We start from the raw sequence: 16,162 nt of genomic DNA, 5'->3' as shown, positions 1-16,162 counted from the left end.
CTGTAATTTTCATCATAGGTACACTTCAACTATGACAGACAAAATGAGAAAAAAAAATCCTGAAAATCACATAGTAGGATTTTTAATTAATTCATTTGCAAATTATGGTGGAAAATAAGTATTTGGTCACCTACAAACAAGCAAGATTTCTGGCTCTCACAGACCTGTAACTTCTTCTTTAAGAGGCTCCTCTGTCCTCCACTCGTTACCTGTATTAATGGCGCCTGTTTGAACTTGTTATCAGTATAAAAGACATCTGTCCACAACCTCAAACAGTCACACTCCAAACTCCACTATGGCCAAGACCAAAGAGCTTTACTAGTGCACTCTGATTTTTCAAGGGGTGCTCCCCCAACTTCCCGCTGCTATGACAGGAATATCATATAATAGCAATGTGCTGTATATTTTATTCTGTATACTATGTTTGTGCACGAAGGAGGCAATAAGTCAACATCTTTCCCGGCCTCACCTGGATGTCTGGTTTAACCTCCTGTGTTTGTCTATGTGTCTTGACTGCTCCACTTCCAGCAGTTTCTATCCCCTTCTTATCTTGTACATCCTCTGAGATGGAGTAGCTTCCATTTTCCCCTCTAATCCCTATCAGTGATTATAACAGAGCCTCAGCGGGCCTCACAGCCGGGCCCCATCCCCGGGCCCCCAGCCATTCTAACACAGCCTGACACACAGAGGCCCCTGCGCTTTGATCAGACTGTCCTTTATTCCTCTCCTCCTTATCCCTCCATCTGGGGAGCTTTCCCATAATCCCAGCCACCCGGCCCTGGCAGACCTAAAGACTGTCCCACAGATAGCATCTGAAGGCAGAGAGGAGGGGGGGGGCCTAAACCCCGGGTTGATGTGTGAACGGCTGTGTTACCTAGTAAACCACACATGCATGACTGAGGCTGTATGGCTCTCGTCTTTTATCATAAACACCCCTCTGGGTCTTTAAGCGCTTACACAGGAAAAAGGGAGTGCCGATTGAGGCGAAAACAGGCTTGTTGGGGAAGGGAAAGAACGGGTGGCGTGATACTTTGTGTGCCCCTCCGTGTTTTGGTTTCTTTATTATTCTGTACGTGAATGTTTTGTCACTTCATTGAAAAGAATTGAGTTGCGACTTGTGAGATGGTTGCTAAGTTGTTCGTTCATCACACAAGAACGTAGCACTCTTCTAAAGCGGGTGATGTTAGAGGGTCACCAAAATAATTTATTAGAAGAAACAGCTCCTAAATAACTTGAGTGCACCTGTAGTTTACAATCCACTAGGTTTTGCATTACTTTGCGGCCATTCCTTGAATCCCTACAACTTCCCATCTAATATGTGGTAGAGCATCCTTCCCTAGCTGCTGAGATGTGTGAGAGACCCAGGATTGGCCCAGCCGTGGTGGGGTGGCGGTGGCCTCTGCTCCTGCCCTGTCAGCCATCAAGGCCATGTTTTGGAAAGAGGCTGGCTGAGATGAATTGAATTCCTGGTGTTGTGTGCTGCTACGTGAAAAGTTCTGCTGTCTTTAGTGTCTGGACAGACACCTAGGCTCCTATGTAGACAGAATAGAGACGTCTGTGAGCGAGCAGGTGGAACGATCTGTCACCCTGCACACTCCTGTCACCCACGACACGTACGCAATGCATACACACACACACACACACACACACACACACACACACACACACACACACACACACAACATTCACATACAAATTCACATCACGCACTAAACTTGGTCACTGTGTTGCTAGTATGAGGATCAGCCTGAAAGCACTTTGTGCTAGCAGCATTATTAAACACTTGTAAATTTGTGAGGTTTATTAAACAACTGCCAATACTCCCTCAGATGATCCTTCTTTGGCTGGCATCTGTGTCACCTTGTCAAACTTATCTAAACACAGTTGAGTGTGTGTCTGACTGTTGTAGTGTGTAGCGAGCCGTGGAAGAATCCATGCCTTGCTGTTAGTAGCAGCTCTGCGTGTTTATGCTCCTCTCCTGACCCTGTGACCCCCAAGGGTCAGGCCTGTTGAAACAGGCAGTGGGTCAGAGAGACATACATTGGCACGGCTGGTCTGCTTGGCTGACACATGGCACCAGGCGCCTCTAGTGTCTGCCCTCTGACTCATGTTTGTGCTAGTCGGCTTCCACTTCCCCATCCTCCTTTCCCCTCTCTACTGTCCCCTCAGTCTCTGCTCCATCTCTATTTCTCGCTCTATTTTCTCTCATCCTCCCTTTTCCTCCCCCCTCCTCTTGTCTATCTCCTCAACCTCTTTAGAAGGGTGAACTACTGAGCGTCTGTGTTAAGTGAGGTGAAGGTTATAATGTTGAGTGAGGTGGTAAGGAGGCGTGTGGAACTTACCTCCTTAAGGCATCCTTAGGATGGGAAACCAACCGTGTTGGTGAGGTTAAAGGTTACACTTCCTTTCCCCTCTGACCCTACAGGCCTTGGTGGTCCCAGTCACATGACTGTCCAGTGTCCACTTTGGTATGTTTTAAAAGCTGCAGAATGCCTGCTTTGAGGCTGTCTGACACGTATACATATTTCAGATCAAATTTATGGTTTGTTACCTGTAGAAAAAAATCTGGCTATGTTTATATGACACCCTTTCAAACAGTCATTTTTTTTCTCACCACTTTACCAGCATACTTCTTTTATACATAGTGTTGTGCAGCCCGGCACCGGTGACGGGTGGGAGTAGGGGTGTGCAGCCCGGCACCGGTGACGGGTGGGAGTAGGGGTGTGCAGCCCGGCACCGGTGACGGGTGGGAGTAGGGGTGTGCAGATGTGGGTATTTTAATAAACCCATTGAATATACAACATCACAAAGAAATGCGTTATTAATTAGTTCAAGCAGGACCTGATCAGTCAACATACATATATTTTATAATAAGAATATAACAAAATATTAGTAATATGTTTCCCAAACTACGCAGGAACGTGTGGAACCCGTTATTCGTCAAAAAGTATAATTTTTTTTAACAGAGACCATGCCCTTGTTTAGAATTTTGTTTTTTTAAATCACCTTTTCAAGGAATTACAGAGAATATATGCAACCTCCCTCAATATGCCTCCATTGACTTTTACCACCCTGTCCCTGTATCACTCCTCTCCTAGTAGCCAAGTCAATATTTGGTTCAACACTTAGAATTGACTCAACCGTATACAACCAGCTCAGCTGTGTTTGTGTACATATCGGTGTTAGAAATATGTATGTTTGTTTTTTAATTCTTCCCATCCTGCGCCGTCTGTCTGCAGCACGGTTCAATAATGTGTTGAGCAGATGTAGGGAGTAAAATCAGGACTTCATGGAGGCTTCAGACACGCCTGTCAGGCTGATCTAGTGTTCCGTCTCTCTGCTCCGTTCCATAACCTCTCATCCTTCAACACATATCTGGCTGATACTATATGGAGGCGTATGGGAAGAAGGCTCAGAGACTAGGGAACATCTATATGATGCGAGTTACTGGCTGATAGGAATTGTGGCGTTGTAATGGGAGAGCTCTCAGAATACTTGGATGATAATGGAACGGTGGTATGTTGTGATTGTTAATGGATTTGAGGAATTTCTAGTCGGGGATATTGTGCACAGAGGTTCGGGCTACTGCTGATACAGTGCATCCTGGAAAGTATTCAGACCCCTTGACTTTTTCCACGGTTTGTTACGTTACAGCCTTATTCTTTGATGGATTACATTTATTATTTTCCCCTCGTCAATCAACACACAACACCCCATAATGAGAAATTTTAGGAAACTGAAATACCACAAGTATTCAGACCCTTTCCTTTACTCAGCACCTTTGGCAGCGATTACAGCCTTGATTCTTCTTGAGTATGACACCTCAAGCTTGGCACACCTGTATTTGGGGAGGTTCTCCCATTCTTCTCTGCAGATCCTCTCAAGCTCTGGAGCAGGTTTTCATCAAGGATCTCTCTGTACTTTTCTCCGTTCTTCTTCCCCCTCGATCCTGACTATTCTCTCAGTCCCTGGTGCTGAAAAACATTCCCACAGCATAATGCTGCCACCACCACGCTTCACTGTAGGGATGGTGCGAGGTTTCCTCCTGACGTGACTCTTACCATTCAGGCCAAAGAGTTCAATTGACCAAAGAATCTTGTTTCTCATGGTCTGAGTTCTTTAGGAGCCTTTTGTCAAACTCTAGCATAAAGGCTTAATTGTTGTCCTTCTGGAAGGTTCTCCCATCTCAGCAGAGGAACTTTGGAGCGCTGTCAGAATGACCATCAGGTACTTGGTCACTTCCCAGACCAAGGCCCTTCTCCCCTGATTGAGCAGTTTCGCCGTGCTGCCAGCTCTAGCAAGAGTCTTGGTGGTTCCAAAATTCTTCCATTTAAGAATGATGGAGGCCACTGTGTTCTTGGGGACCTTCAATGCTGTAGAAATGTCTTGGTACCCTTCCCCAGTTCTGTGCCTCAACACAATCCTGTCTCCTCGCTCTACAGACAATTTCTTCGACCTCATGGCTTGGTTTTGCTCTGACATGCACTGTCAACCGTGGGACCTTATATAGACAGGTGTGTGCCTTACCAAATAATTTCCAATCAATTTAATTTACCACTGGTGGACTCCAATCCAAGTTGTAGAAACATCTCAAGGATGATCAATGGAAAATGGATGCACCTGAGCTCAATTTCGAAGTCACATAGCAAAGGGTCTGAATACTTACATAAATAAGGTGTTTTTGTTTTTAATTCATGTTGAACAGTTTCTAAAAACCTGTTTCCACTTAGTCCTTATGGGGTATTGTGTGTAGATTGATGAGGATGATTTATTTATTTAATCCATTTTAGAATAAGGCTGTAAAGTTACACAATGTGGAAAAATTCAAGGGGACTGAATACGTTCCGAATACACTGAATGTTAATATCATGTGTCGTTTGAGCATCTTGTGTGTTGGTTCATAAACCTCTACTCTTTCTCACTGTGTTCTCAGTACTGTTCGAACATGGGACCTGAGCTCTAACAAGAAGCACAAGATGTGCTTCAAACCCCGCTCCTTGCAGGGGAAGAAAGTCACGCCCACATGTTGCACCTACAGCCGAGACGGGAAGCTGGTGGCAGCCGGCTGCCAGGACGGAACCATCCAGATCTGGGACAGGAACCTCAGCGTGAGTCTCTCTGTCTCACGCGCTGACTCGCACACGCATAAACGACCACACGCACGAACACACACACACTACCTCACCATTGTTTCACACTAGGTTATGCACACACTGTTAGTCACACATGAAGGACTCTGAGCAGGAGGCCAGGGGATGGGGTCAGAGTTCAAAAGGTCCCCAACACTAAGCAGGACCCAGCAGTAAATAAAGCCATAGGTGGGAAAGTGGCGTTTGTGTTTGATAAATAGCCTTAATTCAAACCATCCTGTCTGTTTTTTCGCATCTGTCTTGTATCTGGTGTGATATAGGATGAGGGATGTGTGGTATGCGGATGGAGAGGTCTCTCTACGTGTGTGGTGGGGGGACATGGTTGAATAAGAATGTGTCGTATGTTAGTGGGACAGATGGTTAGGTTTGATCCTCATTGCTGAGATGGAGGATTGTTAGTTGTTAGGCAGACATTTATTGTTTTCGGTCACTGGGGTGGGGGTAACCGTTTACATTACCTCTACCCCCCCCCCCCCCATTCCAATGCAGCAGAGTTTATAAAATAATAATGCACAATGGAATAGTGACTAACATGAGGAATAAAATGCACAATAATGGAGCTATATACAGTACAGGGAGTACCAGATCAATGTACAAGGTGGATATGTACATGAAGACAGGGTAAAACGACTAGGCATCTGGATAGATAATAATGAGTAAAATAAAGAACAGAGTAGAAGCAGGAACTGAATAGTGTAAAAGTGTGGGTATGTATGTGTTTTTGTTGTGTCGGTATGCTTGTGTGTGTATGTAGTGTTTGTGAATGTGGGAGGGTTTTGTGTAAGAATGACAGTTCAGTGTGTGTGTGAGCGAGTGTGTACAATTGAAGTCGGAAGTTTACATACACTTAGGTTGGAATCATTAAAACTCTAGTTTTGGCAAGTTCGTTAGGACATCTACTGTGTTCATGACACAAGTCATTTTCCCAACAATTGTTTACAGGTGGATTATTTCACTTATAATTCACTGTATCACAATTCCAGTGGGTCAGAAGTTTACATACACTAGTTGACTGTGCCGTTTAAACAGCTTGGAAAATTCCAGAAAATGATGTCATGGCTTTAGAAGCTTCTGATAGGCTAATTGACATAATTTGAGTCAATTTGATATGTAACTGTGGATGTATTTCGAGGCCTACCTTCAACCTCAGTGCCTCTCTGCTTGACATTATGGGAAAATCAAAAGAAATCAGTCAAGTCCTCAGAAAAATAATTGTAGGCCTCCATACGTCTGGTTCATCCTTGGGAGCAATTTCTAAACGCCTGAAGGTTCCACGTTCATCTGTACAAACAATAGTACGCCAGTATAAACACCATGGGACCACGCAGCCGTCATACCGCTCAGGAAGGAGACGCGTTCTGTCTCCTAGAGATGTACGTGCTTTGGTTTGAAAAGTCCAAATCAATCCCAGAACAGCAGCAAAGGACCTTGTGAAGATGCTGGAGGAAACAGGTACAAAAGTATCTATATCCACAGTAAAACGAGTCCTATATCGACATAACCTCAAAGGCCGCTCAGCAAGGAAGAAGCCACTGCTCCAAAACCGCCATAAAAAGCTAGACTATGGTTTGCAACTGCACATGGGGACAAAAATCGTAATTTTTGGAAAAATGTCCTCTGGTCTGATGAAACAAAAATATAACTGTTTGGCCATAATGATCATCCTTATGTTTGGAGGAAAAAGGGGGAGGCTTGCTAGCCGAAGAACACCATCCCAACCGTGAAGCACAGGAGTGGCAGCATCATGTTGTGAGGGTACTTTTCTGGTGCACTTCACAAAATAGATGGCATCATGAGGAGGACATTTATGTGGATATATCTCAAGACATCAGTCAGGAAGTTAAAGCTTGGTCGCAAATGGGTCCTCCAAATGGACAATTTTTTAAAATGTTTTAATTTCACCTTTATTTAACCAGGTAGGCTAGTTGAGAACAAGTTCTCATTTACAACTGCGACCTGGCCAAGATAAAGCAAAGCAGTGCGACACAAACAGCAACACAGAGTTACTCATGGAATAAACAAACATATAGTCAATAATACAATAGAAAAAGTCTCTATACAGTGTGTGCAAATGAGGTAGGATATGGGAGGTAAGGCAATAAATAGGCCATAGTGGCGAAATAATTACAATATAGCAATTAAACACAGGAGTGATGAATGTGGAGAAGGTGAGTGTGCAAGTAGAGAAATGGGCGCAAAGGAGAAAAATAAATAAAATAAATAACTGTATGGGGATGAGGTAGTTGGATGGGCTATTTACAGATGGGCTATGTACAGATGCTGTGATCTGTGAGCTGCTCTGACAGCTGGTGCTTAACGCTAGTGAGGGAGATATGAGTCTCCAGCTTCAGTGTTTTTTGTAAATGACATCGCCGAAATCAAGGATTGGTAGGATAGTCAGTTTTACGAGGGTATGTTTGGCAGCATGAGTGAAGGATGCTTTGTTGCGAAATATGAAGCTTATTCTGGGTTAATTTTGAATTGGAGATGCTTAATGTGAGTCTGGAAGGAGATTTTACAGTCGAGCTAGACACCTAGATATTTGTAGTTGTCCACAAGTCCGAACCGTCCAGAGTAGTGATGTTGGACGGGCGGGCAGGTGTGGGCAGTGATCGGTTGAAGAGCATGCATTTAGTTTTACTTGCATTTAAGAGCCGTTGGCCATGGAAGAAGGGTTCTATGGCATTGAAGCTCATCTGGAGGTTAGTTAACACAGTGTCCAAGAACGCCCAGAAGTAGACAGAATGGTGTCATCTGCATAGAGGTGGATCAGAGAATCTCCAGTAGCATGAGCAACATCATTGATGTATTCAGAGAAATTAGTCTGCCCGAGGCTTGAACCCTGTGGCACCCTCATCGAGACTGCCAGAGGTCCGGACAACAGGCCCTCTGATTTGACACACTGAACTCTCTGAGAAGTAGTTGGTGAACCAGGTGAGGCAGTCATTTGAGAAACCAAGGCAGTTGAGTCGGCCGATAAGAATGTGGTGATTGACAGAGTCGAACGTCCTTGGCCAGTTTGATGAATACAGCTGCACAGTATTGTCTCTTATCGATGGCGTTTATGATATCGTTTAGGACCTTGTGCGTGGCTGAGGTGCACCCATGACCAGTTCGGAATTGCATAGCAGAGAAGGTACGTTGGGATTCAAAATGGTCAATGATCTGTTTGTTAACTTGGCTTTTGAAGACGTTAGAAAGGCAGGGTAGGATAGATATAGGTCTGTAGCAGTTTGGGTCTAGAGTGTCTCCCCCTTTGAAGAGGGGGATGACCGCGGCAGCTTTTCAATCTTTGGGGATCTCGGACGATACGAAAGAGAGGTTGAACAGGCTAGTAATAGGAGTTGCAATGATTTTAGAGGATAATTTTAGAAAGAGAGGGTCTAGATTGTCTAGCCCAGCTGATTTGTAGGGGTCCAGATTTTGCAGCTCTTTCAGAACATCAGCTATCTGGATTTGGGTGAAGGAGAAATGGGGAGGCTTGGGCAAGTTGCTGTGGGGGGTGCAGGGCTGTTGACTGGGGTATGGGTAGCCAGGTGGAAAGCATGGCCAGCCATAGAAAAATGCTTATTGAAATTCTCAATTATCGCGGATTTATCGGTGGACAGTGTTTCCTATCCTCAGTGCAGTGGGCAACTGGGGGGAGGTGCTCTTGTTGTCCATGGACTTCTCAGTGTACCAGAACTTTTTGGAGTTTGTGCTACAGGATGCAAATTTATGTTTGAAAAAGCTAGCCTTTCCTTTCCTAACTGCCTGTGTATATTGGTTCCTAACTTCCCTGAAAAGTTGTATATCGTGGGGGCTATTTGATGCTAATGCAGTACGCCACAAGATGTTTTTGTGCTGGTCAAGGGCAGTTCGGTCTGGAGTGAAGCAAGGGCTATATCTGTTCCTGGTTCTAATCTTTTTTGAGTTGGGCATGCTTATTTAAGATTATCAGGATAGCACTTTTAAAGAATAACCAGGCATCCTCTACTGAGGGAGTGACGTCAATATCCTTCCAGGATACCCGGGCCAGGTCGAATAGAAAGGCCTGCTCTCTGAAGTGTTTTAGGGAGCGTTTGACAGTGATGGGGGGTGGTCGTTTGACTGCGGACCCATTACGGATGCAGGCAATGAGGCAGTGATCGCTGAGATCCTGGTTGAAGACAGCAGAGGTGTATTTGGAGGGCAGGTTGGTTAGGATGATATCTATGAGGGTGCCCGAGTTTCCGGATTTGGGGTTGTACCTGGTAGGTTCCATGATAATTTGTGTAAGATTGAGGGCATCAAGCTTAGAATGTAGGATGGCCGGGGTGTTAAGCATGTCCCAGTCCGATAGGCTCCGATTGGCTCTAGACAGGTAGCGGGCCGCGGATAGCAGATGGGCATTCAGGGGACGTTGCATCGGAGGAGCAAGTTGAAAAACACACTCGGGCGAATTACTTCAGTAGTCCAGTCATGATGGGTCATCGGGGCTCCGTGTCGGCAGTAAAAGGGGTCTAGGACAATTGGCAAAGTAAGTATTGTACCCCAAGTGGCTGATGGACCTCTTTGGCTAGTTGGGAGATGGCCTAGCAAGGGCTAGCTCCAGACTAATTGATAATCAATGATCCCAAGCATACTTCAAAAGTTGTGGCAAAATGGATTAAGGACAACAAAGTCAAGGTATTGGAGTGGCCATCACAAAGCACTGACCTCAATCCTATAGGAAATTTGTTGGCAGAACTGAAAAAGTGTGCGAGCAAGGAGAGCTACAAACCCGACTCAGTTACACCAGCTCTGTCAGGAGGAATGGGCCAAAATGCACCCAACTTGTTGTGGGAAGCTTGTGGAAGGCTACCTGAAACGTTTGACCCAAGGTAAGCCATTTAACGGCAATGCTACCCAATACTGATTGAGTGTATGTAAACTTGTGATGAAAGAAATAAATGCTGAAATAAATAATTCACTCTACTAATTTTCTGACATTTCACATTCTTAAAATAAAGTGGTGATCCTAACTGACCTGAGACAGGGAATTTTACTAGGAGTAAATGTCAGGAATTGTGAAAAACTGAGTTTAAATGTATTTTGCTAAGGTGTATGTAAACTTCCGACTTCAACTGTATATGATGTGTATTTCAATTCTAGTGAGTGTGCGTAGGGTCTGTGCAAGATAGTCAATGGAGATTGTTTGGGTACCTTTAATTGACTATTTAGCAGTTTTATGGCTTGGGGGTAGAAGCTGTCTCGGAGCCTGTTGGTCCGAGAGCCGATACTCCGGGTATTGTTTGCTGGACAGTATCAGAGTGAACAGGCTGGAGTCTTTGGCAAATTTTCCGGCCTTCCTCTGACATCGCCTGATATAGAGGTCCTGGATGGCAGGGAGCTCGGCCCCAGAGATAAACTGGGTTGTGAGCACCACCTTTGTAGCGCTTTGCAGTCAAGGGCGCTGCTTTGCCATACGAAGCGGTGATGCAGCCAGTCAAGATTCTCTTGATCGTTCAGCTGTATAACTTTTTGTGGATCTGAGGGCCCATGCCAAATCTTTTCAGCCTCCTCAGGGGGAAGAGGCACTGCCGTGCCCTTTTCATGACTGTGCGGTAGCTGTCGACCGATTATGATTTTTCAATGCCGATACCAATTATTGGAGGACCAAAAAAAAGCTGATAGCGATTAATCGGCCGATTTTTACCATTTATTTGTAATAATGACAATTACAACAATACTGAATGAACACTTATTTTAACTTAATATAATACATCAATAAAATCAATTTAGCCTCAAATAAATAATGAAACATGTTCAATTTGGTTTAAATAATGCAAAAACAAAGTGTTGGACTGCAGCGCCAGCTGTGCCACCAGAGTCTCTGGGTTCACGCCCAGGCTCTGTCGTAACCGGCCGCGACCAGGAGGTCCGTGGGTCGACGCACAATTGGCCTAGCATCGTCCGGGTTAGGGAGGGTCTCATCGCTGAGACCCTCATCATTGTCTCATCGCGCACCAGCGACTCCTGTGGCAGGCCGGGCGCAGTGCGCGCTAACCAAGGTTGCCAGGTGCACGGTGTTTCCTCCGACACATTGGTGCCGCTGGCTTCCGGGTTGGATGGCACTGTGTTAAGAAGCAGTGCTGCTTGGTTGGGTTGTGTATCGGAGGACGCATGACTTTCAACCTTCGTCTCTCCTGAGCCCGTATGGGAGTTGTAGCGATGGGACAAGATAGTAGCTACTAAACAATTGGATACCACGAAATTGGGGAGAAAAAGGGGTACAATTCACACACAAAATTTTTAAATAATAATAAATATATATATATATATACTTCTGTGTATTGATTTTAAGAAAGGCATTGGTGTTTATGGTTAGGTACACGTTGGAGCAACGAAAGTCCTTTTTCGCGAATGCGCATTGCATCGGTTAAATGCAACGCAAGACACGCTAGATAAACTAGTAATATCATCAACCATGTGTAGTTATAACTAGTGATTATGATTGATTATGATAAATGCTAGCTAGCAACTTACCTTGGCTTCTTACTGCATTCGCGTAACAGGCAGTCTCCTCGTGAGGCAGGTGGTTAGAGCGTTGGACTAATTAACCGTAAGGTTGCAAGATTGAACCCCTGAGCTGACAAGGTAAAAATCGGTCTTTCTGCCCCTGAACAAGGCAGTTTAACCCACTGTTCCTAGGCTGTCATTGAAAATAAGAATGTGTTCTTAACTGACTTGCCTAATTAAATAAAGATAAAATTATTTATTTTTTATTTTTAAATTAATTATATGCGTCCTAAATTACAGATTTCCGATTGTTATGAAAACTTGAAATCGGCCCTAATTAATTGGCCAGTCCGATCGGTCGACCTCTACTGTGTGGGGGGGGGGGTGATCCATGTTAAGTCCTTAGTGATGTGGACGCCAAGAAACTCGACGCTCTCGACCCGCTCCACAACACCCCGTCGATGTGGATGGGAGCGTGCTCTCACTTCTTTCTCCTATAGTCCTCGATCAGCTCCTTGGCTAAAGGGGTGGTCTGCTGCTTTAAATTCCAGGTAGCAGATAATGGACCCTAACAGATACTAATGCAGTTGGTACTGTATATTAACTAATATACATGGGTTCTAATTTGAAACATTCTTTGTTAGTTTGCAATTGTATAATTTATGCTCCCTGCATAGTAAAACCACAAAGACTGCCGGAATGCCCCGAACACAAGATCTTAATTTCTGTGAGTCACACGGTGGAGGAACTTAAAAATCTAGCTTGCTTATTTTTCTAGCGAGAAAGAAATAGCACAAATTCATTCAGAAATGGAGGAAGAGGATAGCTAGCTATAGCAAGCTAACGTTAGTAGCTGCCTCTTCAACAAGAAGCAACTGTGACAACATTGATCGTAAGATCCAAAAAATAAACTTTCCCATTGAGCAAAATCCACCCCTCCGAGCATCAAGTGTCAAATTTCAGTTTAGCCCACACTCAGAAGGCTATGTAGAAACTCCCCCGAAGCCACAGAAATACAGAATTACCGCAACTCGCAGCCCCCAAAAACACATTGAAAACTTGCTTTATACAGTAACAGTGACCACCATCGCGGCCAAAACTATGTTTTCCCTTAAGATTGTACTGTTTATAGTATGACAGCATCAGTAGTTGGCTACAAAGAGCTGGCAGACATGTTTATAGTTGGCTCATTTTATTTGTGTTATTTACATGGAAGATGTGAGCTAAATGCGCTCGCTAACATTAGCAGAGAGGTAGCAAGTTAGCTCTTTGACTTTTACTTACCTGATTGACGTCCATGCTGACCGAAACCCATGATCATGCTCAGTCTCTGCTGGTGCTGCTGGCTGTTTGAGATGCTTTAGAAGTGACATTGATGGTAGGGACAGCATTCACTTTGAGAAGCAACTTCTTGCTGAAGCACTCTTTCCAATTTGCATTACCCTGCAAATTGACGAGTAGACGCCCAATTCGCCTTACTCATTCTCACAAATGTCCCACATTTTTACAAATATCAGATTTTGGTAACACTTACCGATTTTGTGCTTGTGGCTAAAACCACGTTAACCTCGTGCAAGTGAGGGCATTTCAAATAATTGTTCTATTTCAGATAGTGGGATTCCTTCTGAAGTTAGAGTTGATTTGGGGAGAACCTCAAACCCAGCTTTTAGAACAACTTAATATAATAACATTTTGATTTAAGAGTTTGTAATTTGGGAATGTTTTCTTGGGGTGATCTAAGTGACTACTATATGCGTTTCTGGCATTGAGAAATAAGTGCTACTACACCTTATGTGAATTCCTAGAGTGATAATGTCACATTTGAGGGTTCAACTAATGGTGTGAACAGCTTGGCGGAGAGGATACTGTGAATTACTAGCTAGATGGAGGATGCTTCCACTGAAACAGTAAATCGACTCATAGCTTAGTAGACTTGCTATAAAACTCTATTTGGGTGGCCCTAGAGTTTTGCCTAATGTTATTCATGGCGAACTGAATTTTCGAGTGCATGTGAACTGCACAACAACAGAAGAGTAACATATTCCACCTGGGGTTTTAACCTCAGAAATACCCTGCATGTTTTGGTCAACAGTCCGCTATTAGACAATACTGCTGCCTGATTCTGGCATAACTCAGCTGTGGCTGTAGTAAAGTATATAACCTAAGCAAAAGCTCCACAGGCTATCCGTCATCCTGAACTTAGCCAAGTGAAAAATAGCCAGTGATGTAATAAGAGTTTATCTGTGGTGGGGTGTGATGATTGAGTGGGCAGACATGGAGGTTGCTGGGAGGCCTAATCAAATCCACTCTCTTCTGTACTTTTCCACTATTACTTAATGAAGTAATCAAAGTGTGCATTCCATCCGTCTCTCTGATCCCGACTGCACGGTTAATTGTGTATTTTGGATCCTGGGAAGCGTTCTTCACATTTGCCTGACTGTTCAGTTTTTCTCTGGAGATACGTGACAAAGCATCACAGTTAGGACCTTATCAAATCTGCAATGCGGAGAACGCGGACGGAATCACATTAAAACGAAATTCAACAATATTCAAATATTTATTGAACTTAGTAGGCAATCGACAAAATGTCTTAAATTAATACATTTGTCCAAGTTTATCATAAGCATGAACAGAATGCATCAGTGATTCATATTCCCTGCAACTTTCAAGAGGCAACGAGCATGCCCCTGTCTGTGAGTTGTGTGCACGTCTACCACTTTTTGTAGCCGTTAGCGATGATGCGAATGAAAACAGTCATGAACTACAAAGTAGCCTATGCTTACCTGGGAGAAGGATATGATGATTATTTGCATCAATCCAGTGGGTGTTTGTTTGTGCTCAACAGAAACTCTGCTAAACGGCCTCTTGCTAGGTGCCCACTGGAATTAAAGGGTAACTACACCCAAAAGTTATTTTTTATATAGTTCCCCACTCAAAAGTGGTCTCTTGATGTCGTTTGAGCATTGTTTGTCTATTAAAACGCTGTGATTTTGAGAGTGAAACCCTGACAAAAAGAGGGGGAAACGGAAACTGATGAAATGGAATTTGAGAGAAAATAACTGAATCAGCCAAAAAATACAACAGATTTTATAGAGCCCTTCACAATGGAGGAAAATGACCTGCATTCAGCACTCGGATATGTCTCAATCTGCTTCAGTCGAGTGTCTCTCATGGAGTAGAATTTCTTGCCTGGCTACAGACTGAGGAGAAACAGGCCTTTCTTCCCCGGCTCAGACGGTCAGTCACATCTTCACTTCTCCTCTTCCCGGACTCTCCATGTCCTGCCTGACTGTCTACCCATGATCCTACCTTTGTTGGGGGCTTTTGCGGCCGGTGGGTGACACGTCTCTGGTCTGTGGTGGGAAGAAGCCGCAGCTTCCGGTGGAGGGATTGGTGGAAAGAGCAGGTTTGGCAGTCAATCGCTCACAGCCTCACTTACAGCTGTCACAGACAGACCTGACCCCCGAGAGGGGGAAAAAGAGAGAGAGCACTCTGGCCCTGGCAAGAGGCCTACTGAGGCAATCTCTTTAAGTTTGAGGAGGTGTCAGAATGTCAGGACATCACTCCAGTTTGATTTCCTCCTAGTTATGTCCATTTCCTTAGTGTTTGTTGCCAGATTTCACAAGTCTTGTTATCCCACTAGAGTAGACTATTCACAAGGTACTCTACTATACAAGGCTGAAGCTGGACTTTCATCATCTCTTTATTTATTCTTCCCATGTTAGCTTTTGCTTTGTTTTCCCCTTCTATTTACGCTTAACCAAAACAAAATCAGGACGACATTAATCCAAATGTTGACCGTCATTCATGCTCGTCTGCCTTGCTAACAGCTAAATCCTGGACCGTTGAAATTGGCTTAAGGAATGTTTGGAGATGATACAGAGCGTATGGGTTTCCCCTTATGTCTCCAGCAGCTCCCCCGATCCCTCCGTTTCCGCTGAGGACCTTTCTGTGGACAGGGTTGAGTAGCTCAATGTATGAATAGTAGTGTGGTTGTGATGTGACTGTTACTTAGTGTGAGGAGACGTCTGTGAGACAGTGACAGGCAGGCCTGATATCTGCAGGCTCTCTGTGCAGTGAGTTGGGAAACAGAGCTCAGACAGAGGACGATATTTGTTTAGAGGTTATAACATTTTATATTCACAAATGTAACAATACTTTTTTTGTATTATTACGATCCATGAACCTTTGATTTTATCTGTAGCAGACATGCTTTCAGTTTCACATTTTCTCACTCATTTTCTCACGTCTGCCAGAGAGTCTGTGAATTGAGTGATGCTCGTGAGTTTTCTGTTGCTATATTCCTGTCCTGCCAGCCCTAACAGATCCCAGAGACTTGCCCCCCCCCCCCCCCACCCCTGCATGGCTATAACAGCAGGCTCAGAGAGATTGAGTAAAAGCTCTCTAATTTATTACTGGTTCTTCTCCCAGACTAAATATTTACCCAGCATCCCATAGCAGCTTACAATAACACTGTGTGTTCCCTGGCCACCTGGGCTGGAGGGGCAAGTTTTCACTGAATGCCCTTTACCGTTACACATTTGTAAGAACCC

The 16,162-nt window shown here is 44.3% G+C and overlaps 1 protein-coding gene across 1 annotated transcript in view; it reads left to right on the top strand.

The window, feature by feature from the left end:
- The window catches only part of LOC135517804 (WD repeat-containing protein 70), a 79,838-nt gene that overhangs the window by 29,414 nt on the left and 34,262 nt on the right, over nt 1–16,162 (top strand). Inside the window, exon 10 of the mRNA XM_064942419.1 lies at nt 4,934–5,108. Within this exon, the coding sequence (XP_064798491.1) occupies nt 4,934–5,108 (175 nt within the window). The remainder of the gene's footprint in view (nt 1–4,933; nt 5,109–16,162) is intronic.

This window comes from Oncorhynchus masou, chromosome 28, assembly GCF_036934945.1.
Source record: "Oncorhynchus masou masou isolate Uvic2021 chromosome 28, UVic_Omas_1.1, whole genome shotgun sequence".
Classification (NCBI taxonomy): Eukaryota; Metazoa; Chordata; class Actinopteri; order Salmoniformes; family Salmonidae; genus Oncorhynchus; species Oncorhynchus masou.
Note: the sequence above shows the minus strand (reverse complement) of the source record. Positions and strands in the feature narration are given on the sequence as shown.